This window comes from Nestor notabilis, unplaced genomic scaffold (assembly GCF_000696875.1).
Source record: "Nestor notabilis isolate BGI_N333 unplaced genomic scaffold, ASM69687v1 scaffold9767, whole genome shotgun sequence".
Taxonomy (NCBI): domain Eukaryota; kingdom Metazoa; phylum Chordata; class Aves; order Psittaciformes; family Psittacidae; genus Nestor; species Nestor notabilis.
Genome location: NW_009936905.1, coordinates 37,949 through 65,347, shown reverse-complemented (window position 1 = coordinate 65,347; position 27,399 = coordinate 37,949). Strand labels below are relative to the sequence as shown.

Below are 27,399 nucleotides of genomic sequence, written 5' to 3'. Positions count from 1 at the left end.
CCTCTGCATAGGACTAGCCACACTTTACTTTTATTTAGTACTATCCTCAAAACCCCAAGTCTCCTCTGAGCAGGAACTGTAGTGCCAGCAGCATCCAGCACAGCAGAGCTTGGCCCTCCCAGCTGAGGCAAGCAGGTTCTGCTATAATATGAATGTTAATGAGAGTATAAAAAGCCGCAGTCTTCACCCTTCCAACTCTACTGGAAAAAAGTCTTGAGCTTCCCATTCAGATCCACATTCCCGCCAACTTCCTGACTGATTTTGGCAGCACCTGGAAGCTTCTGGACTGTCGCAGGCTTGCAAACATTGATTTTATTTCCACCCACTTGTTTGAGTCAAAACCAGAGGTGGTGTTTGTATTGCAACGTGGAGATGGACCCGGGCACTGCAAACCACCTTCCTCTGCCTCAGCAGGGTCTGTGATGCTCAGAGACTTTCCTTTGCAGGTGTCTGAAACCAGGGGAGCCTTTGAAAGCCTTGAAGAAGTGAGGGGCTTGCTCTGGCTCTGAGGAGCTGCTGAGCTTGCAGGGGCCCCTGGAAATCCATGAAATGAAGGCAGATGTGGCTCAAAGCACTTACAGCAGCATGAAATGTTACTCTGGAGTTGGACGCAGCTACACAACGGGTTTTTGAAAGCACATTAAAACCAATTCCCTCTGGTTTCTTAAAGAAGCAGGTTCTTATTTCCTAAGGTTGAAACAGCTGGAAAGGGTCACTCCTGGTTTAAACTGGCTACCTCATTATTTTGTTTGCTACCCCTTAGTTCTTACGGTTTTAGATACAGAGAAGATTCACTTCCTGTTCATCACCTCCCTGACACTTTGAATTTTATCAGCCTTTGTCATATTACCTTTTCCCATAATAATTTTAAAATCTGAAGAGCTTTAGCCTTATCTCTGTACAGAAGATGTGGGCTCTCAGTACATAAGATGTTCCAGCACCATCCTGATCACCCTTCTTGGGCCTTTTTCAGTTCTAGAGAGCTGTTTCTAAGACAGGCTGAGCTGACTTGCACAAAACACTCAAGGTACTTCATGCCTGTACCTAAGAGTCTTACAGATCCAAATCACTGCACAATGACATTTTCTGTTTTCTTCTCTATTTCATACCCAATAATTTCCCAAACCTTGTTAGCTTTGTTGAATGGCACTAAGTAATGGGCTGGCATTTTCAAGAGAACTCTCCAGAATGAAGCCTGAGTGAGAATACCTAATTTAGAGCCCATCACGATGGAGGTATTTTTAGTGGTGTTTCTCCCCCTCATGCATTACCCTGCAGTCAGCAACATGAATTCTTATAATTCCATCACTTGCTATCGTGGCATCTTCCTGCCAGACTTCACAGTCAGTTCTAACAATGACCATCCTGAATAATTAGATGTCATCACCAATCTCTCTGACTGTACTCTACCCTTTTACTGGTCATTCAGGAACACATTGAACAACCCAGGCCACATTATGGACTCCTGTTTAACTGCACTAGTGACTTTCCCCCATTGTGAAAGCTGTATTCCTACTTTCCTGACTGTCTAGTCATTAATCCACAAAAGGCCACCCATCCAAACAGACTTAGGAGCTTCTTTATGAGCTACTGTTAATGGATCTAATCAAAAGCTATTTGGCAATCGAAACACAATGAAGTAACAGGATCATCTTATCTACATTTGTTTTCTCCTCTGGAAAACTAATAGGCATGAGTTGCATCTGCAAAAGCTGTATTGACTCTTCCTCCTCATATTCAGCCATCTAACTATGGGCAATTCTTTAGTGCATCAGTGTGCGAAGGAAGCAGCCAATGAAGAGATCACAAACTCTACAGAAGGGCTGTCCACAAGGAGGACAGCAGAATCAAACAGGCACAGAGGCAAATGCAGCTCCCCAGCAGTTTGACAATGCTCCCAGCTGGTACAGAAGCAGTAACTGCAGACCAGCCAACTCATGGGTACCTCTCACACATGAGACCATGCTACGTGGGTCCTGGGCAGCACCCTGTGCATGAACTGCTCCAGTGCAAGCAGCCCAGTCGAGGATATAGGCAAGGCCCTAAGGTGTGTGAACAGCAGGGGATCCAAGTTGGGCCCTATTTACTTTGATCCAGCTGTAACTAACTGACTCAGTCCATGTCACTGCAAACACCCCTTTTCTGGCTCTGCTATTGCCTTCAAAGACACTTTGCAGAAAGAGATAAATGGAAGAAAAAAGGAAGCAACTATTTTCCTAATGTCCTTTCCAAGGAAAGCCAGCTCCCGACATCTGTGATACTGCCTGGGTACATCTGAGCTCAGGAGGGCCACCACCAACTGCAAACCCCATCACATGCAATTACAGGCGACCTCTTTTGCTCAACTGAGTCAAGAGGCTCCTCCCCAGCTGAGCAGGAGGCTCTGCAAAGCTGCTGTCAGTGCTGGTGGTACTCACAGTACTCGATGCCCAAGACGATGTCTCGGAAGTAGAGCCGAGCCTGCTCCTCACTGAAGGGGTTGTCACTTGGTACCTCCATGACAGGCCTGTTAGGAAGAGGGAAAGCAACTTAGTTCTTTGCAGAATGGCAGTAACACTCTTTGCTGGAGGAGTTTCACATTCTCCATCACCACATCCCCACCACTGAGGGCCACAGCCCCAGTAGATTCTGGGTGCTGTGACATGGGATGGAGGCACAGCCACCCCTTCTGGACATGGTGACACCAAGGTTAGTGAGCTCACCGAGAGGTGGTGGGTGGCTTTCCCCAGTCCCCGAAGCCAGTGTGAGCCACAGAGCCCTTGTCAACACCAGGATTAACTGCTGCTGGCTGCACAAAATATGGCAAACACTATTCACTCAGGGTCCTAATGGGAAAAGTAGAGTGAAAGAACAAAACTGGACCTGGCCTTGGGCTTCTTGCTAAAGCTACCCATGGCTGTGAGCACCAGCACACCAGGAGGTACCAGGCAGCAGTGGGAACCAAGAGCCCGTTGCTGTGCACTGGCTGTCATGCCTGCTGGGGCTCAGTCCTGAAGCAAGCCCAGCATGCAGCTAGTCTAAACCAAGGCAGAATCCAGACGTGAACCCTTGGCTCAGAGGTTAAGTGGGAATATTTCTAGTGCATTGTGCTAAACTGCTTTGAAAAACCTATTTAGCTGTTCAGGGATCAGCCATTCAGCCCCAGACAGCCGAGGTTACCCGGTCAGCTTCTCCTCTCCCTTCCTTCGTATGCTTTCCACTGCTGAGAGATGCACAGTATCCTCTAAAAGACCCTCTTCTGACTGTGCCTGAGGGCAAAGAGGCTGTAAAAGCTAGTCAGCATCTTCTGTTCCCCAGAGGAAGAATGGCAGGAGCTAAGAACTTCACTGAAATGGGGATTAATCCTGCTTGTGCTCAGCAGCTTGACCTTGCATTTGAGCATCTGCCCACTGACCTGAGCTGGATTTAAGTGTGCTCCTGAGACACCGTCCTTGCAACCAGCCCCTGGCGGAGAAGAGCCCGTTGGCAAGACCAGGCCCTGTGGCTCTTCCCCTCAGCACCCAGCACCAATCCTCCCTGCAGCATTGCTCTCCTCTCCCCTGCTGCCCATTTGATTGATGACCTTCATCTCCCATTTGCATTTTCCTGCCACTGCCTTCCCTCCCTCTTCATGCACATTTTCCTGCTGGCTGAAACCAGGGAGAAATAATGTGAGTGGCAGGACTGGCAGAGCCACTAATGGAGTCTAATTGCCTTCTGCTAGAGGCAGACGGGCTGCACGGCACGTTCCTTGGCCACAGCTGATTACAGGAGCTTCTCCCCTGACCCCCTCTCCTACAGGATAGACATCAGCCTGGTCACCAGGGAGACTGGGGAGCCTCTCACGAGCAAGCCCCTGGAGCTGGCAGCCTGCAAGAGGCTTGCTGATGGGAGCAGAGGGAAAATTAAGCCCTTTGGGAATCTCCCCCATCCTGGGCACAGCTCCCCTGAGCTCTCTGTGACTCTGCAGAGCTGCAGAATCAGTGCAGGAGTAGCAAAAAGCAGTGGGGAGACTCCCACCACCTTATCACTTCTGCTGCTATGGAAAACATGCCAACAAAACAGCCTCCCACACCACCTTAGTGGTAGGGGCAAAGTAAGGCAATGGGTGGCAAGGAAGTGTTGATGCTACCTTAGACCCCTTGTGCCAGGGGAAGCCACGATGTGGCTGCTACCCAGCAGAGTATTGCTATTAAAACCTTTTCTTCCAGGCACCTGATGGGGACTTGGCTTCCACTTTGTTTTCCAGATCAAAACCTGACACCAGGACGTGCCCTCTAGCCCATCACTATTCACCACCATCATTCCATGCTGTAACAGAGCAAAACAGCTGGATTTTGCCTCCTCTGTGCTGGCCTGCAGAGAGCAGTTTGCCACTGCACGTATCAAACCTCCATTTCACCTAGGAAGCTAATGATGAACACCAGAACTCTCACGAGAAGGAATCCCAGGAGGGCTACTTACCCTTTCCTCAGGAGATCAAACACTGCAAGAAAAGGAAATCAAACCATGAATGAATCAGAAAAGGAGACTGGGCTTATTTGTTTTTTTAGCACCTACAAAAACACATCCATTCCTGCACCTGCAAAATCAATTTCTCTCCAACTCACTTCTCTTCCCTCACCATGAAAGAGATGAAAATATTCATCTCTTCAGCAAAGACAAATATCTCCCACCCCTGCCAGCTCCACGCAGGGAGGCAGCGGGTGCTAATTTATCAGCCACATCTCTGCTGCTCCCAGTGCTTATGTGAGTCCTGGCTCCTTCAGTACCTTCAGGGAGGCTGTTTGGTGTGAGATTTCTGCTAAATTGCTGATCCTGAATGAGCTGCTGTCAGAACATGTTGCTCTATTTCTGCTGTGTCAATCAGCAGCACAGCTCCACGGCTGTCAGAGGTAACTGCTCCCTGCCAGGAGCAATTGGAGAGGAGCTGTTGGTGTGAGCTGAGGTTTGTGGAGCGCATCAGTGTTTGTGTCTGATGAGGGGGTCAGTGGCAAGGTGGTTTTCTGATCCTGTCTCCTGCAAACAGGAGAAGGATCTGGCTTATCTAGTAGGAAGGCTCTTTCCCCAGGAATTACTAAGGGATTTCTTTGTGCCTCCCAAGCAATCCGGTCAGATTGCCCTCCCCAGAGCACCAGGCAGCCCTGCTTACGCCTGCAGTGCTGGACCAACTGAAGCTCCAAACACAACAAGGCAGCCTGCATTGGCTCATCTTGCTCTCCAGGCTGAAGAAGCTGCAGCTTGTGGCAGCATTTCAATATTCAACCATCCTCTGCCACCTATTGCTCAGTTCCTATTGGCACCCTCCATCCCCTGCTTTCTTCCCAAAGAGCACACAGCACAGTGCTTGCAGCAGTACTTCATGCCAGCAGTAACTAGCAAAGAGCAAACTCCACTTGCTCTTAGCTTTGGTCTGTAGTGGGGGGCATTTCTGGAAGGAGGAAGGTGCAGTTCTCGCTGGCTGGGTCAGCAGGAGGAGGGAAGAAGCTCACTTGCAGAAGGCCCAGTCCTGAGCAGTGCTGAGCACCCACCGTTTCCCCTTGCTAAGAGAGCTACAGAGGCATTGGCTTTGCATTGCTTTGCCTGAACCACTCATGGGATTCCAGGCAGAGCAAGTGGGAGCAAAGAGGTGATGGGGCATGGACAACACAGACACAAGCACTGCCCCCTGCCCAGGGACCACTGCAATCTCCCCAAGAGCCCCAGTGGGACCAAGAGGTTTCTGACTTGTCCTGCTGCTATTGCTGCCAGTTCTGAAATCTGGCTCCACAAGAGGCTGGGTTTGAGGTTGGGTATTTTTTTCTTGGTTGTTTTCTTCTTCTCTGCAGCTGTTTTGACTTCCTCATGCATTATTTTCATTCGACAAAGCTTGCTACCTCATTTCTCCCCTTCTCTCATCCCCAGGAGTTCAGGCCTTTAAACAAGGGCCTCAGCTGCCCTCCCCACCACACATGCATCTGCCTTGGCTGCTGCTTTGAGATGCTCCTAGAGTGCCACTGGGGCTTCAGCCAAAAGGGAAAAGTGGCCTTTCAAAGGCAAATAGCTTCATTTGCAAGGCAGAACCCCCTCTCACAGGCAGCTTCAAAAGCATCCCATAATTATTTCATGAGAAGCAACCTTTGAGCCTTTCTCATGAGGAAACATTACAGGGAAGCAGAGACGGAAGAGGGTCAGACAACCCCCTCCTCTGGGCCATCTCACAGGGCACCTCAGTGCTGCTGTTGTAGGGGGTCCTGAGGCTCAGCAGGGTGGTCAGTGTCTTTGCAGGGGTCAGACTGCTTTCCAGAGTCACCACCACTGTCCACTGCCCACAGGCAGAGTCTGGAGACACTCATACCAGGATGAGAAACCATCCTGCGCCCTTCCCTTCTCTCCCAGCTCCGGGACTGGAACTGACATGTACCTAGGGGAGGGCACAGCCTCTGTCACATCTTTCTTTGTGTCCCCATGGCAAGGAGATGTGCACAGCTGTACAAAGACACAAGGCTGCCTTATCCTACTACAAGGGGCCCTTCCATCCCAGTTGCCTTTACAGGCATTTAACTTTCCAGAAAGGATAAGTCTGCTGACGCTGGGACAAGTTTCCTCTCAGTACTGACCCCGAGCCCTGTTCCTTGCATCACTATGTCTAAACCCAGATGGTTCTGTTAGCATATATCACATACCCATGTACAAGTTGTCCTCTGCAGGATCATCAAGGACCTGTAATGGATAACAGAGAGATAAGAGGAAAGGGGGAAGAGAAAAACTGCAGGGAAAATAAAAAGTAACACGTTCCTGCTCCCTGTACCCTGTGCTGAGCTGCAGAGCACTGAGAATGGCTTAGGCTAGTATTGAGATACTCCTGCAGAGAGAAGGGCTTTGAAGGACACAGATTTTCCTGTCTCCAGAAAAATTTGGGCTTCTGCCTGTATTTGGAGAAACAGGCTCCCAATAAAGGCACTGCTTGTCCTAACTTGACCTCAGCCACTAACAAAAATGGCACTTGTGCACCTTCCCACGCTGGGCTCCACACAAGTTTCACTGGTCAAAGCTTGCTGATACTTCCATGAGCACAGCTAGCTGCCTTCTCCTGGGCACCAGCCCAAAGCCCAGAGTAAGTATGTCAGTTTGACGTATGTAATTGGTATGATCTTGCTTGGAATCACCAGCCTAAATTTCTGAATAACTATTTTAAATCAATTTTGGCTGAAGTGGAAGCAGTTGAACAAAGAAGGAAAGAACCAGACTTGTTTCTGTGTAGGGTGGAGGAGCAGCTCACCTCTATCAGCTTAACAATGTTGACATGGTCCAGTTTCTTTAAGATGGCTATTTCCTGATAGATTCTCTCCAGTGGTGCCATGGGCTTTGACTGCTCTCCAGAGGATGCTTTCGACCCTCTGGGAGGTGGCCGACCTGCAAGTGGAATAATGTGGTGAAGAACAACTCATTTCTCAGCAGCATTTGGCACGCAGGAGTAAGCAGCCCCTCTGTGCAGATCCCTCCAACTATTCCGGAAGAGCTCATCACCTTGTCATCATCCCAAAGCATTACAGTCTCCAACTGGAACTGAGATTTCCAAGCCCCATTCAGACCAGATTCCCAGCCTGGTCTGTTTGCCAGGTCCCACAGCCCAGCCGCTGGAGCCAGGGGCTATCTGAGAGGGTAGAAACGGCCCCTGGGAGGAGGGGGTCTATCCTGCCCAACTTCCAGCACTTAATTAGGCTTCATAGATGGTGAATATGGAAGAGGCAGGACTTCAAAGAGACTCAGTATCAAAGCCAGGAACCTAATTACCCGGTGCACTGAATCACCCTGTGGTTGTGCCTTCACCCCTTCACTACCCACTGCATTTTAACCAGCCCCCAACTACTTGGGCAGCTTTCAAATGAGGCCAAGTTCTGCAGTCCTTGCAGATAAGGTTTCTACAGAGGTTTTCCTGGCTCAGGACAACAGGCAGACCTCTAAATGTGAGATACTCACGTGGAAATCCATACTGCTTCAGGAGCTTCTTTTTGGAGAGGACTTTCATGGCCTGAAGAAAGAAGGAAAAGGCAGTGTTACAAATGAACAAGAGCCAAAGTGCTCATGGCTGACACACAGGAGACTGCTGGGCACCAGGGACTGGTTCAGGTCTGTTCCTCAACGTAGAGGTCTCCTGGTTAGTGGTGGCCACAACAGATGCACACACACACATGCTGACCCAGGCTTTCCTAAAGGCATTGCTAACCATTGGCTTCATTCATCTTATTCCCCTGGAAAATAAATTGTTTGGGCTCCTTTTTCTTTGTCCCATTTAAAATAAATCAAGATTTCTGCATTTGGGGCAGGAGCTTGAGGGAAGAGGTGGCTTCCCTGAGCTGACCTTTATGCACCTGCTGGTTTGCATGATGCTATGGCCATGCTGCATGTCAGAGCCACTTCAAGGCTGCTCCACCTTATGTTTTGCTTTGCCCAAGGGTCTAGGAAGCAAAAGAGCTGGAAAATCACAGCCATACAGCAAATATCCTTGCAACCTACATCACAGACCTGGAACAGGACACCTTCCACCAGTTCTGTGCTGCCTGGGGATGCCTTTGCTATTCCCAGACACTATTTTTTGCCCCATAAACCTCTTCCATGCTGCCAGAGCAATACAGAGCACCTGCAGCGTGATCCAGCACCATTCCCAAGGCCACGAACGAGGTATTTTGTGGACATCCATCCCTGCACCATCAGAAACAGAGAAATCAGCTCTGTGCAGGAGCACAGTGAAAGCGCAGGGAAGGAAGAGGGGTTTTGCCAGCAGCTTCCCTTCATTCTCGTACCTGACTGATGCTGTGAACCCAGGCAGGCAGCTGAGCTGTGGGAGAGGGCCAGGGTGATCTCTTCTGCCATCCAAACTGGCATTAGCATAGTGGCAAAAGGCAGTGTGAATTTAATAAGCAGCCTCTGTGCCTCCATCTGCTCTCTGCGCTAATAACCTTTTTGAGGGCCACTCGAACAGCCCCAAGTGGTCCAGCAGATAAATATTTCATGAGAAGCCAGCTTATGGAACAATTTGCTTAGGAAAACAGCCTGTGCTCCTGGGAGCTGGGATGGGCACTCCGTCCCTCCTCCAGAACAGGTACTTACTCCTATTCATTAAGCATCCCAATGTGTAATTCACACTGGAGTGACCCTCTCAAAATATAATTAAGCAAGGACTGCTGCAGGACACAGTCAAATGCCAAGGAATTCTGCATTAATACCACGGAGGCAGGCTCCCTGCACACTACCTGCTTTTAACATGGACACCAGGAGCAGGTCACCAAACCCACTCCAGCAAGCTCCTTCCTGAGCTGTTTTTCCTGGCAGAGATGCCACTGCACGCCCCAGGATTCCCACCTCCCATCAGTGCTCCATCTGCAGCCAGGTTCATGGCTTGCTGGAAGGATTGTTGGGTTTGGTACTGATCCAGTGAAATCCTCTGGATTTGCACCCATGTAATTGAGAAGAGACACCGTGTAGTTCTCAATCCTGCCTGACAGCTCCCGAGCCAACTGCTGGAAACAACGGTGTTGAGAGACAGACTCAGAGTGCTTATCTTGTACTTAGCACAGTGCTGTGGCCAATACACACAGCCAAATGATTCATGGTCTGCTGAAAGAGGATGCAAGATGTGTGTAACCACCTCCAAGGACAGCCAGGACCAAGCCTGGAGGACTTCCTATGCTCCCCACTTCCATCCCTCCATAATGAAAATTCGTGGGAAAACCCAAAGGAATTGGAACACCTATTCCTGTTCCAACCACCACCAGCCTGGGAAGAGAATCAGAATCACAGAATGGTTTGGGTTGGAAAGGACCTTAAGACCATCCAGTTCCAACCTCCTGCCATGGGCAGGGAAGCCTCACACTAGACCATGTCGCCCAAGGCTCTGTCCAGCCTTGCTCTCCTTGCTCCCACCCCACCTTGTGTCCTACCTGTCTTCAAGCAAGGAGCTTTGGAAAAAGGAAAAATAGAGGATGCAGTTTGCTGCTGACAGCTCTCAAGCTGCATCAATGCTTGGGGGCAGGCTCTGGGGAGAGGCTGGAGGGAGCAGGAAGGTACAGAGAGGAGCAATAGCTCTTAGGGACAGAAATGGAGAGAAGAGCTACTGGTGTCACCCAAACTCCTCAAAGGATGCTATGAGGGAGAAATGAGTGAGGATAATTGTATCATAAGTGAGCTGACTGCAAACCACATCTACTGCTGCGGAAGAAACCCCAGGATATGGTTATACCAACCTCAAAGCACCAATATCTGCTGCTACACAAGTAGGGCCAGATCAGAAGAGAGGACCTGTCCCATGGGGGATGAAAAGCAAACTCCATCATGCAACAGGCCAGAGCCACTTGATTATCACAAGAGTAGAGAGGAGAGCACATGGTGGAGAAGCCTCACTTTAATTACAGCACGAGCTGGCAGGACAATACTTCCTCACTGAACTGTGGCTGTGCATAATGGGAGCAGCACAGGGATGCTTCAGCAAACATCTCCTCCTGGGCTCACATGCATGAGAGAGCCAAGGACATTTGTACTCACAGGCAGATCTAATCACCCAGGTAATGCCCTTCTGATAAAGAACCAGCTCAGAGCCAAGCTGAGGGATTCTCCCTTTGCGCTGGCAAGTGCTGCTTCAGCTTCCTCAGGAAAAGAGAGAGCCTGGAGGAGATTTCCTCCACACATGCCCTTGTACCCACCTTCCTTCCGACTATTCACACGTGGATGGGGTCTGGACATACTCCCTTGAAGGCAGCAGGAGCCACGTGCTTTTCTTTGTTGTACGGTTATTAGTTAAGCTTACTGCTCTCCTCCTAGCACCACAGGGAAGCTGCCTGAGGGAAAGGTGATCCCAGGTTTATGGAGAGGAGGGATGCCTGGGATACAGCAGCTTTTGTCACAGCAAGACCTCAATCTGCTGGTAACAACAGCAGCAAAATAGCCATTAGTTGCAGGAGGGAAGGGTGATAAAATGGATTGAGCCAAGGGAACATGTCCTTTGCCATGCTCTCGCAGCACTTAGGATGTCATTTTATCTGCTAACACAGACCTGCATTGCAAGGGCAGAGACCCGTGCACAGTCCCCATGTGCAGCCTTCAGGGGAGTGGGATGTTGCTCAAAGGTTGCTACAAACCACCTAAATCCTCTGCTAGTGGATGCCAGCACCCTGCAGAAATGCAGAGCAGACCAGAGAGCATTTCATTGCCTGTGCTGACAATGACATCCCCCAGATAAAGAGGCTAAGAAGGAAGCTCTGCTGGGAGAGAGGAGTGCTACACACCAGGCAGTGGTTCAGTAGCTGTAACGTGAGCAACAGGGTGAGAAGCATGGGAGCCGTGCCTTCCCTTCCCACCTGGATGGTGACCAAAGTGGATTCTCCAGGAGCTAGAAAGTTCTAGGCTTGCTGCTGGCCACCTTCTCCTCTGCAGCAGCACTTTGCTCAGCTGTGTCTTTTCATAAACGTGCAAGGAATTTCTCCCCATCATTGAGAGTTGGTAGAAAGCAGCCCTCCACGCAAAGGTACAAACAGAGGCAGAGAGCACAACCACACAAATCTTGTTTCTTAGGAAACCAGATTAAAGAAGAGAAAAGAAAGAGAAACCCACTGACAACATACAGTGCTACTGCTTTTGTCCAAAAGTAGCATAACAAGCATCCATCATAACCACTTTTCTTTGCAAGCTGATTTAGAGATTGAAACTAGGAAGACGACATGACCTGAGGCATCACAGAATCAAATTCCATCGGCACAGTGACTCCAAACTCGATCTCCGTTTGGACACATTCGCCTTTGCTTTTTCTTTGCTGCTTTTCCACAGAGCTTGGCTTTTCTTTTTCCCCATGGTCACTGTCAAACATCTCCTGCAAACTGAGACACTGAAACCTTTCAGCTGTAAAGGGTTCCTTGGCAGAGCCCCACAAATGCTGCTGTAACACCTTCATGAGCCCCGGCAGCGGCAGCAGGGACTGAGAGCAGTGGCAGGGCCCTCTGCTGCCCAACAGGGTGTCCTCCCTGGACAGAGCACTGGCTCACATACTTGGTGTTGAATTTGGTCTAGTACACTTCCTTGGTCTAATACATTCCCTGCATCCACTGATGTAAGCCAGCACGCTTTCACAGCCCTCCCCAGCGCTGCGGTCATGCACAGAAGTGAATGACACTCTTGGAAGCACTGTCTGATCTTTAATGGAAGGTAAAAACCCCACAAAGTAAATACAGCCCAATCTACACCTTTCCCAAATGTGGTGATCAGCTTTTTTTTCTCCTTGAGAGTTTTTCCCAATTCTAGGCCAGCTCCAAAACTCATTCAAGCAACAGAAATCTTTCCTTTTGCTTAGACAGGAGCTAAATCCAGTTCCTGGTACCTAGAAACTCTGCCTTTTCTATGAGAGCTAGCAAAGGGCCCCAGCCTCAGCAAGAACCAGGAGGCACACTCTGAATTATACTTCAAATTAAAAATCTTTTGCTTTCTTTGAGGTTTTTTAATCAGAGCACACAAGATTAAAGGGAATAAAGCAGGCAGCAGCATGCTGGCCTCGTGCTGAAACACTGCAAATGTGAATCGATCAGGGACTGCTCAGTAAAGACCAACCAAGGGCTGATTTCCTCCATTATCTGTTATTGCTTTTCAGCACTGAGACAAAACCAACCCTCCAGAGCTAAATTTGGGGGAAAACACACCTAAAAGGCCCTCCCCAGCTATTAGAGTTGCAATTGCTTCTACTAACAGGCATTAGGTACCCCCCTGGGGTGGCAGGGTGCATTGCTGCAACGCAGCCTCGGATGGGAGTGATATGGACATGGAAGTGATCTCAGCACTGGAGAGCCAGTTATGCAGTTGACTACTGTTTCTCTGAAGCTTTGTCTGCCAACTCCTGGGCTGTCTTTGTGTCTTGGGAAAGTGGAGGTGACTCCACCATGGCTTGTCTCTGGGAAAACACCAGCACAGGCACCCAGAAGGATTAGGGGTGAAAGCCTGTCTGCATGCGACTGCGGCTGGGGAATGGGGAAAGCTCCTGCTGCCCCAGCTGAAGGGGTAGGAAGTGCATGAAACACAGACTTCAGCATCACAGCCCCTCAGCAGCAGCGCAGCCATCTGCCCTCTCCTTTCCCATATCCACTGCCAATGTGCTCTCTCCATCTGCTGTAGCATCCACACACCTCCCAGGATCACCTCCACAGCCCCAGCATCCCAGCTGAGACCTGGTTCAGACCCTGCCTCAACACCCCCAGGAGGAGGATCAGGGTGAACCAAAGAAGGTTTGGGATCTGCACATCCTGTCCCTGTACAGGTAGGGAGGCTGAAACAGTGCCCAGGCATGGGAGCTACTCTGATGCAGCAATGGCTTTAAAGTGTTTGGTTAGATTAGAAAAAGAAATGGAGATTAAGTGGGGATTAACTAACACACACCAGGCTAACCTGGACACAGGCTTTCACTTTTGACTTTGATTCAACCAGCTAAATCCATGTCCATGGTGTTACAAAACATGGCCAGGAACACAGCAGGCAATGCTAACCTAGACCCAGCTCTCTCCTGCTGAGCTGTGGCAATCACCCTGCCCGCAGCACAGCATCAGGATTCCCAGAACAAAAGGGCAGCCCCAAAAGTCAAGATCACAAGTTTCAAAGCAATATTTTCAGCTGGAAAAAAATGTGGTGGGAGGTGTCCCACTCTGTGCTGCTGGACCTGGCACTGCCTAAGCTGGCGGGACACATGGATCAGGGAAGCCACCACAAGCAGAATAGAAGTGTCCCACTGTAGGGCATGGGAGGGAGGACTCGAAGGGCAGCAGAGAAAGGGATCCATTGGAAACAGCAACTGCTCTGGTGTGGTGGGTGAGTCAGCTTGGAAAGGAAAGGACATGGAAAGAATTGTGGTTCCTTTGCTTGGGCACCTTGTCCAGATTTTTGTCTCATCTCTTCCATCCTTCATTTCAAGACATTCCTCCTGCAGTTTCATGCCTGCTGGAAGGGCTAACAAACACTAAGAGACATACAAGTCCCACCCAACCCCTCCAACCTGGTATGTCACTTGTAAATCCAAGAGCCAGGGAGGAAAAGCAAGCTGGGGAATAGCAGGGAATGAACACACTTTATATCTGCATTGCATATTCCTGCTCCCAGCACCTCTGTGCACTGGGAAAGGGAGAAAGCAGCACACAAGTGTCTGCCTGGGTGCTCTCACGGGCCCATTTTCACCCATGTGAGGCCACTCCATGGCAGCAGTGAAAGCAGGACCCCTCTCACCAGACACAAGCAGGGATGCATGGAGGGCAGCAGGGTTTGGGTTCAACAGCCCTACAGCCACCCAGCTCTGCTCAGCGGGTACCTGCCCTGGATCCAGCTGGAAGCTGCTTCCACAAGCCTTCAGAGGCACAGGCACACACACAAGGCAGCTCCTGCCCTCAGCCTGAACCAACCATGCCACAGGGCAAGCGCAGGGACAGGAGCACATCTGCAGACGGATTTTACAGGGATCCCAGCTGGGACAGTCAGGATTCACCTGCCTCTGAAAGGAGAGGACCAGAGAAGGAGCCTCCAGCACGAGCGGCCTTTTTCAATCTGAAACCCTTCAACTCTGGCTTCAACTCAGCAAAGGATTTAAAAGCCAAGGGTTGCTTTCTGCCCTGCACCCTCACCTCATGATGGGACAAGTAGGGTGCTGTCTGGTGTACAGGGAGGCATCCCACATGGGGGTAAGCTGCAGGGGAGCCAGGCACTGCCCAGCTGGGCCACGCTGTTCAGCATCTTTCTTATAAACACCCCCATTTCCTTACATATCTTGCCTGCTGGTTCCAGGCCAATCTTCCAATGCACAGCAGGTGCTGAATACCACCACCCACATGCCTCTAATTTCAGGTGACCTGCTTCATAGCTAGAAAATGTCAGGACAAATCAGCAGCCTGCCTCCAAGATCCCTGCCTCTTGCATAAGGCAGCCCACCCCATCTCCCTCCCATTTGGCACTGCACACAGGCAGCAGCTCCATCCCCAGTGGGAGCTGGTTCAATCCCTTGCACGCTACCCAAACCAGAAATGCAGATGTTAAAGGAGCAAGGCAGAGAGGATTCTAGCTCTCAGGGGGGCATAGAGGGACGAGGAGCAGGGGAGAGAGACACTTACGTAGTATTTGTCATCGTTCTCGTTGTAGGCCAGTTTCACAACCCCATAGGAGCCCTAAAAATAAACACAGATTGCACAGTCAGCTCAGCAGCTTCACCTTGTCTCCTTGCTGCTCCAGGCTGTACACTGTGGCCTTACACAGGCACCAAACCCCCACCTTCGAGGTCCCAGACTATGCCTACCCCTGAGCGAAGTCTGCAGGCGCGGTGACCCCGCAGCGAGGTTCTGTTTTGGCAGCTCTGTTGGAGCCACGGGGCATTTGAGGATGAGCAATGTCTGGAGGAGTTGAGTGTTAGCCCACCCTGCCCTGAGCCAAAGCCAATGTGTCTGTCTTAACTCAGACGTGGGTGGGGAGCAGAGAGAATCATTGCCAAGCAGATTGGTTTTGTGCAAGTTTGGAAATACTGCATGAACCCCTCTCCTGTACTTGTGCCCAAGACCACTGTCAGCACAAAACCTTTCTATCTCTTGACAGCAAATGGACTTCAGTGAGGACCAGCCGCCTGCTTGCCACCAACTGCATGTTGCCCAGGCAGATGCAGACCTGGGTTGCTGCTGTAACCACAGCTCCAATGACAGCCTGAAGCCAAACTCCATCCAAATCACTATTTTTTCGCAGTTCTATGTCAACACTATACATTTTAAGCAAGCAAGACATGACCTCATGGCTAGGTACCATCCCTGACAGATACCTGGAATGGTTCAGGTTGGAAGGGACCTTAAAGCTCCTCCAGCTCCAACCCCTGCCCCGGGCAGGGACACCTTCCACTAGAGCAGGTTGCTCCAAGCTCCTGTGTCCAACCTGCCCTTGAACACTGCCAGGGATGGGGCAGCCACAGCTTCTCTGGGCACCCTGTGCCAGCGCCTCAGCACCCTCACAGGGAAGAGCTTCTGCCCAAGAGCTCATCTCAGTCTCCCTTCTTTCAGATACCTACTGAATAAACGAGTAGCATTAACACTATAGCCTTCAAAACATATCCCTTGACCTCACTGAGAGCTGGAGGAGACCAACAAGCCATCCAGATGATCCAGAAGCACAGCAGGTCCAGTAGACCCTATACCAACCTCAGGGTGCCTGTCTGTCCCCTGTGGCTCGCAGAGAAGGAGAAGGCAGGGGCAAATCCACCACAGAGAAGGCCTCACGCTCTCCTTAAAACATACTTAAGCCAACGACAAAGGCCATAAGCTGTGTGTGAGTTTCAGGTAACATCTACTGATCTGCTGTACCACCAGCAGTGCTATCTCCAGCCTTACCCCCCTGATGCCAGCAGCCAAAAGCACAATCTACAGCACAGATGCTGAGGTGCCTCCTCTCATGGCCCGGGGCCTCCTGCTTTGGGGAGGAGTTTGTGCTGATGAACCTCCAGGTGAAGGTCCCAGCAGCTCAGATGCAGTCCCTTCTAACTGCAAAGGCAAGTACAGCTTCCAGAGCGCACCATCGCTCATGGCCCCATCTGCAGTGGTGGCAGACATCCAAACGTGCAGGTGTCTGAGCTGCTCACCAGCCCAGACCTCGAAATAACTTTGGAGGAATCTCTTCTGAATCATTCTGCAGCTTTTAGACGTGGTCTAGAATTAAACTACTGTTTCATTCATGGACATAAAAAACTTAAACTAGCCCTGGTAGGGACCAAACACCTGCCCTCATCTTTGGTTTTCCTTCCTTGATGGGTTGTATGAATGCATCAGAGGTTGTTAGTGTGACATTTGGCAAGCAAACCCGCTGGAAGGGAGCCAGCTGAACAACCTGCACAGGGAAGGAAGGTAAATTTAGCTTTCAGAGGAAGTAGCTCCACTTTGACCTTGAACAAAACTTGCTCAAACTAATAAGGCGTAAAACAAACAAAACACCCTCAAACCAAACACAAGGTTTGGCCTTGGCCAGTCAGATCCTTGGCCTGGCACACTTTTTCCACCTGTACTCCTGTGTGTACACGCAGGTTGCTCATGACAAACACGAGCTCCAAGATCTTACCTTGCCTATTTCACTCTGCAGCTTGTACTGGTTTAACTGCACGCAGTCCTGCAGATCAAAAGGAGAACATCATTAAAGTGTTGGTAAAAGGAAATGTCTGAGTTGGAATCAGTATCAAGCAGAGTGCTGAATAATGAAAGACTAAATCTTATTTAAACTGGCATGTGTTACACTAGAAGCACTTCTTATTTTACTGTGCTCAATAATACCAAGCAGGAAACACTCGTCCCCAGCTCCATGGAGCTCTCCCAGCTCCCAGACACCCACTCCAGCCCTAGGGTCCCAGCATCAGCCTGGCAAAGACAGGGACCTTCTGTGGGCTGTGCACAAAGGCTGTGCCTGCACCCAGACTAGTCCTCACCCGACCCATGGGCTGGTCTTGGAGGAGAGCACAGGGAGCTGAGCTCCTCTGCTGTGCCACACAAACAAGAAAGGATTCCCTTAAAGGGGATTTGGTAAAATACATGACCCCTAAGCAGGTCTGATCCCTGCATGCAAGCTCCCCACCAAGGGGTGGGAAGGTGGTGGATGCAGCGAGCTGTGACAGGGGTGTAATGGTGGGGTGCTGAGTTACTCAATGACCAGGAGCAGCACAGGGAGTGATGGTGGCCCCAGGCATCAACCACTGGAAAGCAAGGTGGAACAGAAGAGCCAGGCGCTTACCTGGTATTAAATCCACCCTCCTTAGCATCGTACTGCCTGAAGGAAAACCCTTCACAGAGCAGCTAAAGCTCCACAGCTCCACTTCCCTTGGAGCTGACCCCTCCACCCTCATTACTTACAAGCAGAAACCCCCAGAAGCCACAGAAGCCCTGGGGGGCTCCAGACCATGAGTGCTGGGTAGGCAGGGTGCCCCCAGGGACCTGCCCGCCTTGGCCACCACAACAGGGACCATGGGCTCAGCTCACACCTCGCTGCAGGGCAGAGCTGCTGCCAGAGTCAGAGTGCTCTTGTGGGGACCCCTGCCTGGGGCCGGGCTTCACACACAGCACTTACCTGCACTGCAGGGGCAGGGAGAGCCTCAAGCTCGGTGGGGTGAGGGAAGGGGCCCCCCGAGATGGTGTGGGCTCAGCTTTAGATGGGACACGCTTCCCCACACGCAGCATTTTGGAACACGCTCTTTCTCCCCGAGATTGCCAAGCACTAAAAAGGCTGGAAATTCATTTCCAGCCTCTGCACGAGGAAGAAAGCTGATATAAAATACACAGACAGGTAGATTGGCCTCCCCACAAACCTCAAAACAGCCCTGCAGTCTACAGAAGCAGTGCCAGGACAGCAACGCTGTGCCAGATGCCTCCAGTCTGTTTGCAAGATCAAGGGGTGTTACAGCCCTGGCCCAATGCAGAATCCCCATCCTCTGCCTCTCAGGATGCATTAGAACATGGACATGGTAGATGGTATCTTTCACTTTCCCACCCCCATCCCCAACAGAAGACACTCCTAACACAAGGAAGCGTCACAGTGAAGGAGAACACAGGAATGGGAAAGTGATGACTTTTTAAGCTTGCAAGCACTGGCTTGTCAGAAATACAAGGAATGATTTCAATCTTGATCTTGTTTTCAGTAAGGAAAGCTTTTTCTACTGCTCTGACAGGGAAGAGGAGCCAGTTGTGAGTAATGGGGCCATAGAAGCGTATTAACTCTGCTGCTAGCAAAGCACATATCATTCCAAAGGCAAAAAAACCCCAATATATCAGAACTAAGAGCAACAAGAGAGGAGAGAGCGAGACCCAGCAAAAGCAAAGATGTAAACCACAAGGCCAGTGCAAAACTGCAGCGATGGGGGAATGCTCACCAGAGTGGCTGACACAGGCAGGAAAAGCCATCACCCCTCTGGGAAAGCCTCCGACCACCTCAGTATCTCCTGCTCCTGCAATGACCAGGTCCTGTTACCAGGCCTCCTCCCCTAAGTCAGGGTTACTTCCATGAGTAAATACAGCTTTTTTCATGTAGCCATGGACAATTTGGTCTGATTTACTGTGTTTCAAGCCAAGGTAACATCTCTAAAGCACTAAGTCTGCTGCTGCTTCTTGCCAACACACTGTCAAGGGAGCTCTCCAGAAGGAGCAGAGAGCCCTTAGTGCAGGACATGGTCCATACAGTGGGCAAACCCCCTTACAATGCATTTAGTACAACCAAGGAGGTTGTACTCCTCATCCCTGTGTCCAAGGCACCAATTCCTTTGACTCTGACCATCACCTTCCCACCACCCCTCACATTCTGCCTAGAAATTACCCCTCTCATCCTGCACCAGACCTGAAGCATCTCTCTAGTTCTTCACTGCTGCCAAACAGAGCTTGTGAGCAATGCCAGGACACTCTTTGGCTGTCATCTGGGCTTTGTCCATGCTTCCAGCACTTGAGCTGAATGCAGCAAAATCAAACCAGATTATAGGTGCTTTCTACCTTTTTTTCCTTGCAGAAACCCCATAATTCACAGCTCAAGTGGCTGCTGCCGTATGGTGCTGCAGACTGGCAGGGTGGTTATGATGTTATTTGGTTCTCCTGCAGGAAGTGGGATAATTGTACTGCTCCTTTATCAGAGTAAAACGCCTATCTCTGGGCCAAGTGTTTCTTAAAGATAACACTGTACAATCCTCTTGATTTCACCACGCCAATGTATTTGCAACTGCTGCAAAAGAAGAACAGAGCAAGAACCTGAATGAGATCCTTTAATGAAAAGCTGTCAGCAAACCAGACTGCTGTGTCTGTCCAAGTGTGCAAGAATTGTTCCACCTTAAAAACAACCTGTCCCATTTGTTCACATCTCCAAGGTATTACTCAAGAGAGGGAGGAAATCAATGCTACAGAAAACTAAAACTGATTAAAAAATCACAAAGCACAATGAATAGGTTCAGACTGAAACAGGGGAAGTTCAGGTTAGATAAAGGCAGAAATTCTTCCCTGTGAGGGTGCTGAGGCGCTGGCACAGGGTGCCCAGAGAAGCTATGGCTGCCCCATCCCTGGCAGTGTTCAAAAGGCCAGGTTGGACACAGGGGCCTTGGGTGACATGGTCTAGTGTGAGGTGCCCCTGCCCATGGCAGGGGGTTGGAACTGGATGATCTTAAGGTCCTTTCCAACCCAAACCATTCTATGGTTCTATGAAGTCCAGAGTTGAGGCTCAATTCCATAGATCCCTGTCACCACCACTGGTTGACAGAAACCCTGAGAAATTGAGAATTGAGCTTTGCTGTCCAGGGGTGGATGCAGAGATGAGGAGGAAGAGCCAGAGCTTGTTTCCAAACTAAGCAGACTGCCCACATACTTACATAATGGATGCCCTAAAAGAAGGCAAATTCATGAATCTGAAAAGAATTCAGTTCCAGCCTTTCAGAGATCCACTTTAAAGAGGAGCATGGGAAAGAGAATTGGGAACTAAAAGGCAACACTGGTTTAAACTCATCCTGTCTGGAAGGGGAAGTGAAAGTTCTAAGGAGGCACAAAATTAAACGCCAGACAAGGGGTAATACAGGGGCAGCAATGAATACAACAACAACAAGTTACTCAGGGACAGAGAAGGATGCACAGGAAGCCCAGAGCTCATGGAGGTAGGAGAAATCAACAGCTTTTTAAACACCATCCAAAGCTAAGTGCTAAACCCAAAGCCCAGCATCATGAGTGGCTGGCAGGAGCACTGGCACAAGGCTCAGCACCGCTGGCTGGGCTCACGCACCCCAGACCCCAAAGCTGCATGCAGCCTTTCTCTGCGAGAGTGGTCAGAAGAATGAAAGGGGGCTGGGACTGGTGGGATGAAGGCAGCTCCTTTCCATCCCCTCTGCAGCTGCAGCTTTGGGCTTTCTCCTTCTCCCAAACCTTGTTCTTCGACAAGTTGGCAATGTCACTTTAAATAAAGGTTGATTAATACAAGCAAAAGAAATCAGCAATGCCTGGGGGAGATTCTTCTTTGAAGAAATGCTTTCCAAGTCTCTATGATCTTTTAGAAAGAGCTGCAGTTTGAGCACCACAGTAAGGCCTCCAGAAGAGATGAGTTTGGGGGACTCGTGGAAGGGGAAGCTCTCCAGCCCATGCTGTGTAGGAGCTTGGTCCCCACCACTGCCCTGGTTCCACCCAGGGTTCACCTTTGTGCACTCCAAACAAAACCAGGCAGCAACCAGAGACTGGAGGAGCGTGAGCTCTGGGTCAGCCCAGCACTGAAGCGCTGCCTCTCGTAGCTCTTGGACACCAGTTGCTTCAAAGCAGTTGGCCAAACAAGCAGGAGACCTATGGCAAAGATGTAGAAAGCCAAGGAAAGAAAGGACAAAGAAGCAATCTATTTTTCATGCCACTGGGATAAGCCACGGACATCAAGCTTTGGAAAAGTCCCTTTGTCAGCTCATCCTCCTCCCTGCGTGGCTGGGCCAGCAGCAGCAGCACCAAGGAGGGAGAATGCACTGGCCTGACTCATCTTCCCCACTCCTGCTAAAGCACAGAGGGCCCCAGCTGATGGCAGGGAGCTGGAATGACCTCCTGCTGATCCCAGAGGGTGGAGAGACCATGCAGGCGCCAGGACTGGAAGAGCTGGGATGCCAGAGAGTGGGTGGACACAGGGAGAGAAAGGGAATGTGTGAAAGAGAAAAGACGATGCAGCCAGAAGAGACTGGAGAAGAGAAAGTATAAAGCACTTAACTGTGCTCGCAGGTCTGGGGAGACAGCCTGGAAAAAGACATCTTTTATTCTTCTTATCTACCCTCAAGTAAGACTTCTTGGCTACCTAAAAAGGTTGGTTTGGGATGGCAGAATACCCCCCCCCCCAAGCATTGCACTGTCAAATGACACTTTCTAACAAGCAGCACTTTTACCCTTTCACAGATACAAGCCCTGCCATTTTAGGGGGGGACAAGCTCTGTCAAACATGGTGACAAGATGCCCATCAGTCTGTACAAACATGGTCCCAAGAGCCTTGCCCTGGTACCTACAAGCACTGGAGCATCATCTGTGCAGCAAAGCAGCAGCTGCTTTTAGCAGCCCCAGGAAAACCCTCTCCTCTCGCCACGCTGCCAGCACCGAGCAGAAGCTGGGAATGTCACATCACCAGAGGCAATGTGGGCCAGCAACCTAAATTCTGGGACCTGTGCCTTAGCTCTGCAGTTATGTACCCTTAATAGCATCAGCTTAATCTCTTCTGTGCCACAGCTAAAGGCAAAGCCATTCCCTTGTTAGAGCAAAACACTGATGGGCAGCAAAGGCAGCAGAAATCCCACCATCCCCACGAGCACTCCGTCCAGAGAAGGCAGCACTGAAAGGACCTTCCGAGGCCACAGTCCATGAATAATCCAAGAAAGGAGGGGAGTGAGCAGGAGATGTTTTATATTGCAGATCAGTTTTGACAGAGAGAGGACGGATGAGGTTAAGTGCACAGCAGTGCTGCGAGGGGAGCAGAATGGGTTACTTCTCTGCAGAGTTAATACCGCAGATCCAGACCTGGCAGCAGTGGCTGCAAGACACCAGCACTGCCAGCTCTGCCCCAGGGCATTGGGAACTGCCTCTGTGCAAGACAACAAGCTCTGGCTCTGCTGCAGCCCTGCCAGCCCAGGAGCCATCATCTTCCTAAATGACAAACCCAAGAAGCCCCACTTGGAAGGCAGGGTCAGGACAGCCAGATTCACTGCCACTGGGTGAATCCTCCTGCAGCATCACAGGCTCAGCTTCAGCTCTTGGGTCCTCTCACCTCTGAATATAAGTTTTCCTCCCAAGCTGTGAACAAATATCAAAGCAGCATTAAAAAGCTGAGCAGTGTCTCTCTGACACATGGTGCTTCTGTAATTTAGCAGAGAGCAACAGCAAATTCACCTCTGCTGTATCCCCATAGCACATCTCTCCATTATTCCTCTAGATCAGTTGAGGATACAGAGCTGCTGACAGCGAGCTGCCACTCCTGTTATGACTGGAGAGGGAAAGCAGATTCTAGCTTAGATGGCTATCAGCACAACACAGGAAGTGTTGATATGTACTGTGCCATCCATCTCTGCTCCTGACAGGCAGTGCCTGCACGTGTGCCACTGATAAAGCCCGAGTGCACATCAGCTTCATTTTCATTCTAGCACACTGTCACTCACTCGGGCAGCAATGGATGAACTGTCACCTGAAAGGCACTGACTGATGGTGCTGGATACTCAATGCAAGGAGAAAGGAGCAGGTGAGAGACATGGACTTGAGTACAAACGTGCAGCGTGCCTAGAAGATGTGTCAAAGAGTCATTCGGAGGGAGAGCAGGGGCAATGCTGTGACCAGTGAGCTGGGTCTTGTCAGAGTGACCAACCAACCTCCCTGCTCACGGAGGGTCTGCGCATCAAAACCATCAAGAGAAAACACAACAGCAGCTGCTGCTCATACACCGTGACTGTATTTCTCATCACAGGTTTATTGTATCCCATACAGGGCCAAAAGCCTCGACACAGGGCCCCCCATAACTCCTGGAAGCCCTGCCTGTACCTCCTGGCTCAGCACAGTCTTTCCTGCCCACATGCACAGCTTTGCTAATTGCTTAAAGCAAATGCACTGAGCAAATGCACACCACAGCAGAAGATCTGCTCTCCATTCCTCTGTATTCCCTGCTGTGCAGCTCAGATTTGGACTGTCAGTGCCTCTCACAGCCATGAAGACAAAGACCCTGCAACATACCCACATAGCAGCAACTGGTAGGTCATCCACAGGATGCTGGAGCCGGGCTGCGCGCAGGCTGCGTGCTCACCTTGCTGTCATGTACCTAGCACTTATTTCTCATTATTCAGTGGCCAGCTTCAAACTTTACCCTATAAACAAGTATGTATCTTCCTAGTCCTCTTGCTGTTCCTTGCAGGATACAGATACTGCCTCTGTAAGTGGGGAAGATGAAGCACAGCTCCCGGGAGCACTGCTGCAAGGGCAAGCACCCACCTCCACACAGCTCTCCCCTGGGCTCCCTTTCCCCTCCTACCACAGTGATTCCCCATTAATATGAATGATGGTTTCCATCAAGCAGGGCTTTGTTAAGCATCTGGGCTGCACTGGAGCAGGGCTCTGAATAGTTATATCAGAGTGACCATTAAAAACACAGTATTGTGTCAAGAATTGCTGCAGGAACAGGGAAGTGGAGGGCTCCACGTCTGCACTTGAAACCAAGCGTTTCCCACCTAGTAGGCAGTAACTATCACTCCCCAGGATGCAGATGCTGTGGAAGAGGACAGGGTATTTTGGCTTTGCTTGCAGATGGGAATGTGCTAGTCACACTCGACCGAGCTTCCTTTGAAACAGATTTCAGAGGAGCCACACTGCTGGCACAAAGTACTGCAGGATGGGAGAGCTGGCACACAAGTCACGTCCGCTTCCAAAACCGGCTCCTCTCCCTCCCTGTCTCCCTTATTAGAGCATATGGCTGCTGTCAGGGAAGCTGCAGTCTCTGCAGTGCACCTTCTGTGGCTATCCTCTTATCGTGGGGGGGTGTCACAGCCCATCTCACAGCTAATGTGAGTTGCAAAACTTCCCAGAGGACAACGACCGGTTTGCTGGGGCACAGCACCCATCCTGTCAGATGTGCAAGGGGCAAACACCCACTTTCCAGGAGGGAAACACTAAGCCACACAGATGTTAAGCTCCAGGTCACTTGGCAAAAGTCTAACCTCCAGTGGTTTGGTGCCCTTATGACCACAGTGGGATTTAGGCATCACATCTGGGAGCACCACAGTGCCCAAGAACAACACACTGGCACAGTGGCACTAGCAAAGCCACGTTCAATAGCATCTTCTTCCATCAACTGGGTGAGGAAGAGTCAGAGTGTAACAGCTCCTGAGCCCCTGGCTGCCGTGTCTGTCCTGCTCCGGTGTGTGGACACAGCAGCAGAGGTGAATTCATGGATGAGCATTGCTGTACTGCCAGTTCTAGAGGAAAAGGACTGAAAATGCCCATGAAAAGGGCCTGTCCCTCACCAGAACAAGGCTCATGGTCGCAAGATGAACCAGAGGCTTCTCCTGCAGCACAGAGCAGGAGATGCAGCCCTCCCTGCAGGGTAAGGCCAGCAGGTCCATGCCACCATTGGTTCCTCTCTGTTACGGCAGCTCTGAGTGAGACTGTGGAGCTGTGGCACCCACAGAGATCCCCCTCCCCTCCCTCTGCCCTGCCCCATTCCCCAAGAGCAGAAACACAAGACAAACACAACTGGGAAACAAATTCAGTCTGGAGAAAACCAGCAGGGCTTGGAAAACTTGGTTTTCCTCCACAAATAGCAGATAAAAATCCCAGGAAAAGGCACAGCCTGGACTGGGGGGAAAATTCAGGTGTAAATCCATGTTTTTTTCCCCAAACCAACTGCCAGTGCTGCTGAGATGATGCTCCCTCTCCAGTACTCCAGACAGCCCATTCCCTACTTAGGAACTTTCCCCAGAGAGTAGGATTTTACAAAACCTTGTGGCTTCAAGAAGCACCCGTTCTACAGCACCTCCATCACGCCTGGCTCTCAAAGGAAGCCCTGCCCCTTCCTCGTGGGCATTGCTGTGGGCTCAGCATCTTCAGCACCACACTGGGCAGCATGGTCCAACCAGCCCCCTCTCGCAGCTCCCCGTCCTCTCCGTGACACACAGCACAGCACGGGGAATCACAACCAGCAGATGCTTCCAACAAGATTCTTGAGCACTAACAGCGTGTTATGCTTCAGGGACAGGTCTGAGCCCAGGTCTGGTAGCAAAGATGGAGAGCAGGAACAGCCACAGCCACCCTGAGAGTCTCCTCTGAAGGAGAGAAGGGTCACGGCCCTTGGTCACCACTGCTGCCACAAAAGCTTTAAAGACAAAGGGAAATCCTGACAGGAGTAGGAAACATCAGTGCATGTACGCTCTTTATAAAATTAAATCATGCCTTCAATAATGGCAAAACACAGTAGGAGATACATAATCTCCAGAAGCTTAACTCCATAAAATACCATCAGCAAAGCTGCTGTGACTGATAAACTCCCGAAGGGCACATACAGCAGGGACCCGAAAGCAAAGCCATTTGGCTGCAGCCCTTTCTCTGAACATCAACAAGAAGCTTTCTGCATGCCACTGCTGCCACCACAGGGGTCCTGGCCCCTCAACAGGACTATCCCAGGCAGGTGAGAGCTGAAGGACCAGGGCTACCCCCAGCACAGGTCTGGAAGATGGATGCAAAGGCCATTCCAAGCTAACATACTCCCTGGTTTCAGGTGTTTTTCCCCTTAGAAGAAACATTGCTTTCAGATCTACTGCCCCAAAAGACTGAAGACACCCCTTACCAGTTAAGAAAGACTTGTCTTACCTTAACACCACAAGTATATAAAAGAATGTGCCTACCTCAGAATCTGATATGGAGACCCGATTGGACTCTATCGTTGGCCTCCTCATTATACGTGGTGATGGCCCTGTGGCATAAGGACCATAACCTGGTGTGTTGCTAGAAGCCAAATAACCTCCTGATGATTTTTCCTGAAGAGACAACTTCCTACTTGATAATACAGGTCTAATGAGAGGTCTCTTGGGAACATTCCTCCAGTGAGCATCTTCTGACCTTGGGGGAGGCAGAAGTTCATTCACTCCCGTGTCGCTGTTGACTCCATTCCTTTGGCTGTCTTTTAGGCTATCAGAAAAGACTGTGTCATTCTCTTCAGTGTTGCCTTCACCATTTTGGTCACTTCTGTCTGGACCAACAGCCACATCTATAGCTGCTACCTGCTCTGCCAGTTCAGTCTGCGTGTCTTTGCAGCATGTGTCTACACCTCTATCCATGGCATTTGCTGAAGAATCCCCCATGGCTGTGTCCAGCTCGTATGGTCTCAGGTGGCACTGCAAAGAGCTGTGATGCTCACAGACAGCATCTGGCCTGAAGGAACCTCTCCATGAAATACCTAAAAGGAAATACAAAGTAAGTGAATAATTGTATTCGCTCAACACAAACAGAACCAAGACATCCACTTCTGGCTTCTTCCAATGTAAAAGAACGTGAAGGCAAAGCGCTGGCAGGTTGCAAACATTCAGAAGGAAAGGCAAACCCAAGCATTGAGCTGGGGTTTATGAAAAGGGCTTATGAAATCCATAAATAGGAGATTTTATTTGATGTGCAACGAGTGACACAGCCAAAGAGAACTTCTGCAGCTGGACCAACAGTCAACCAGAGCTTACGATAAAGGGAGAAGTTAACAAGTTGAGGGGAAAGGGTCAAACTTTTCACTTCTCAAATTCCTATTTATAGGGTACAAGAGCTTCTGGAATGTATCCAAACCCAACACACACAACAAATCCACAGCCCTTTAGGGCTCCACAGTAGTCTCTCTGCTGCCCTGTAGAGCCCTAAAGAGTGTCACAGAATGCCCTGGAAGCCAAGCCATGGCTGGTGACTTCCACGCTCTGTTACT

The 27,399-nt window shown here is 50.3% G+C and overlaps 1 protein-coding gene across 1 annotated transcript in view; it reads right to left on the bottom strand.

Annotated features, from left to right (window-relative positions):
• Positions 1–26,773, bottom strand: part of CAMKK1 (calcium/calmodulin-dependent protein kinase kinase 1, alpha) — a 53,282-nt gene extending 26,509 nt beyond the window's left edge. Inside the window, exons 1-8 of the mRNA XM_010018574.1 lie at positions 26,342–26,773; positions 17,062–17,109; positions 15,087–15,140; positions 7,942–7,993; positions 7,241–7,374; positions 6,645–6,681; positions 4,444–4,465; positions 2,418–2,506 (exon numbers count right to left, since the gene is read on the bottom strand). Of these exons, the coding sequence (XP_010016876.1) occupies positions 2,418–2,506; positions 4,444–4,465; positions 6,645–6,681; positions 7,241–7,374; positions 7,942–7,993; positions 15,087–15,140; positions 17,062–17,109; positions 26,342–26,773 (868 nt within the window). The remainder of the gene's footprint in view (positions 1–2,417; positions 2,507–4,443; positions 4,466–6,644; positions 6,682–7,240; positions 7,375–7,941; positions 7,994–15,086; positions 15,141–17,061; positions 17,110–26,341) is intronic.
• Positions 26,774–27,399: the final 626 nt, after the last annotated feature.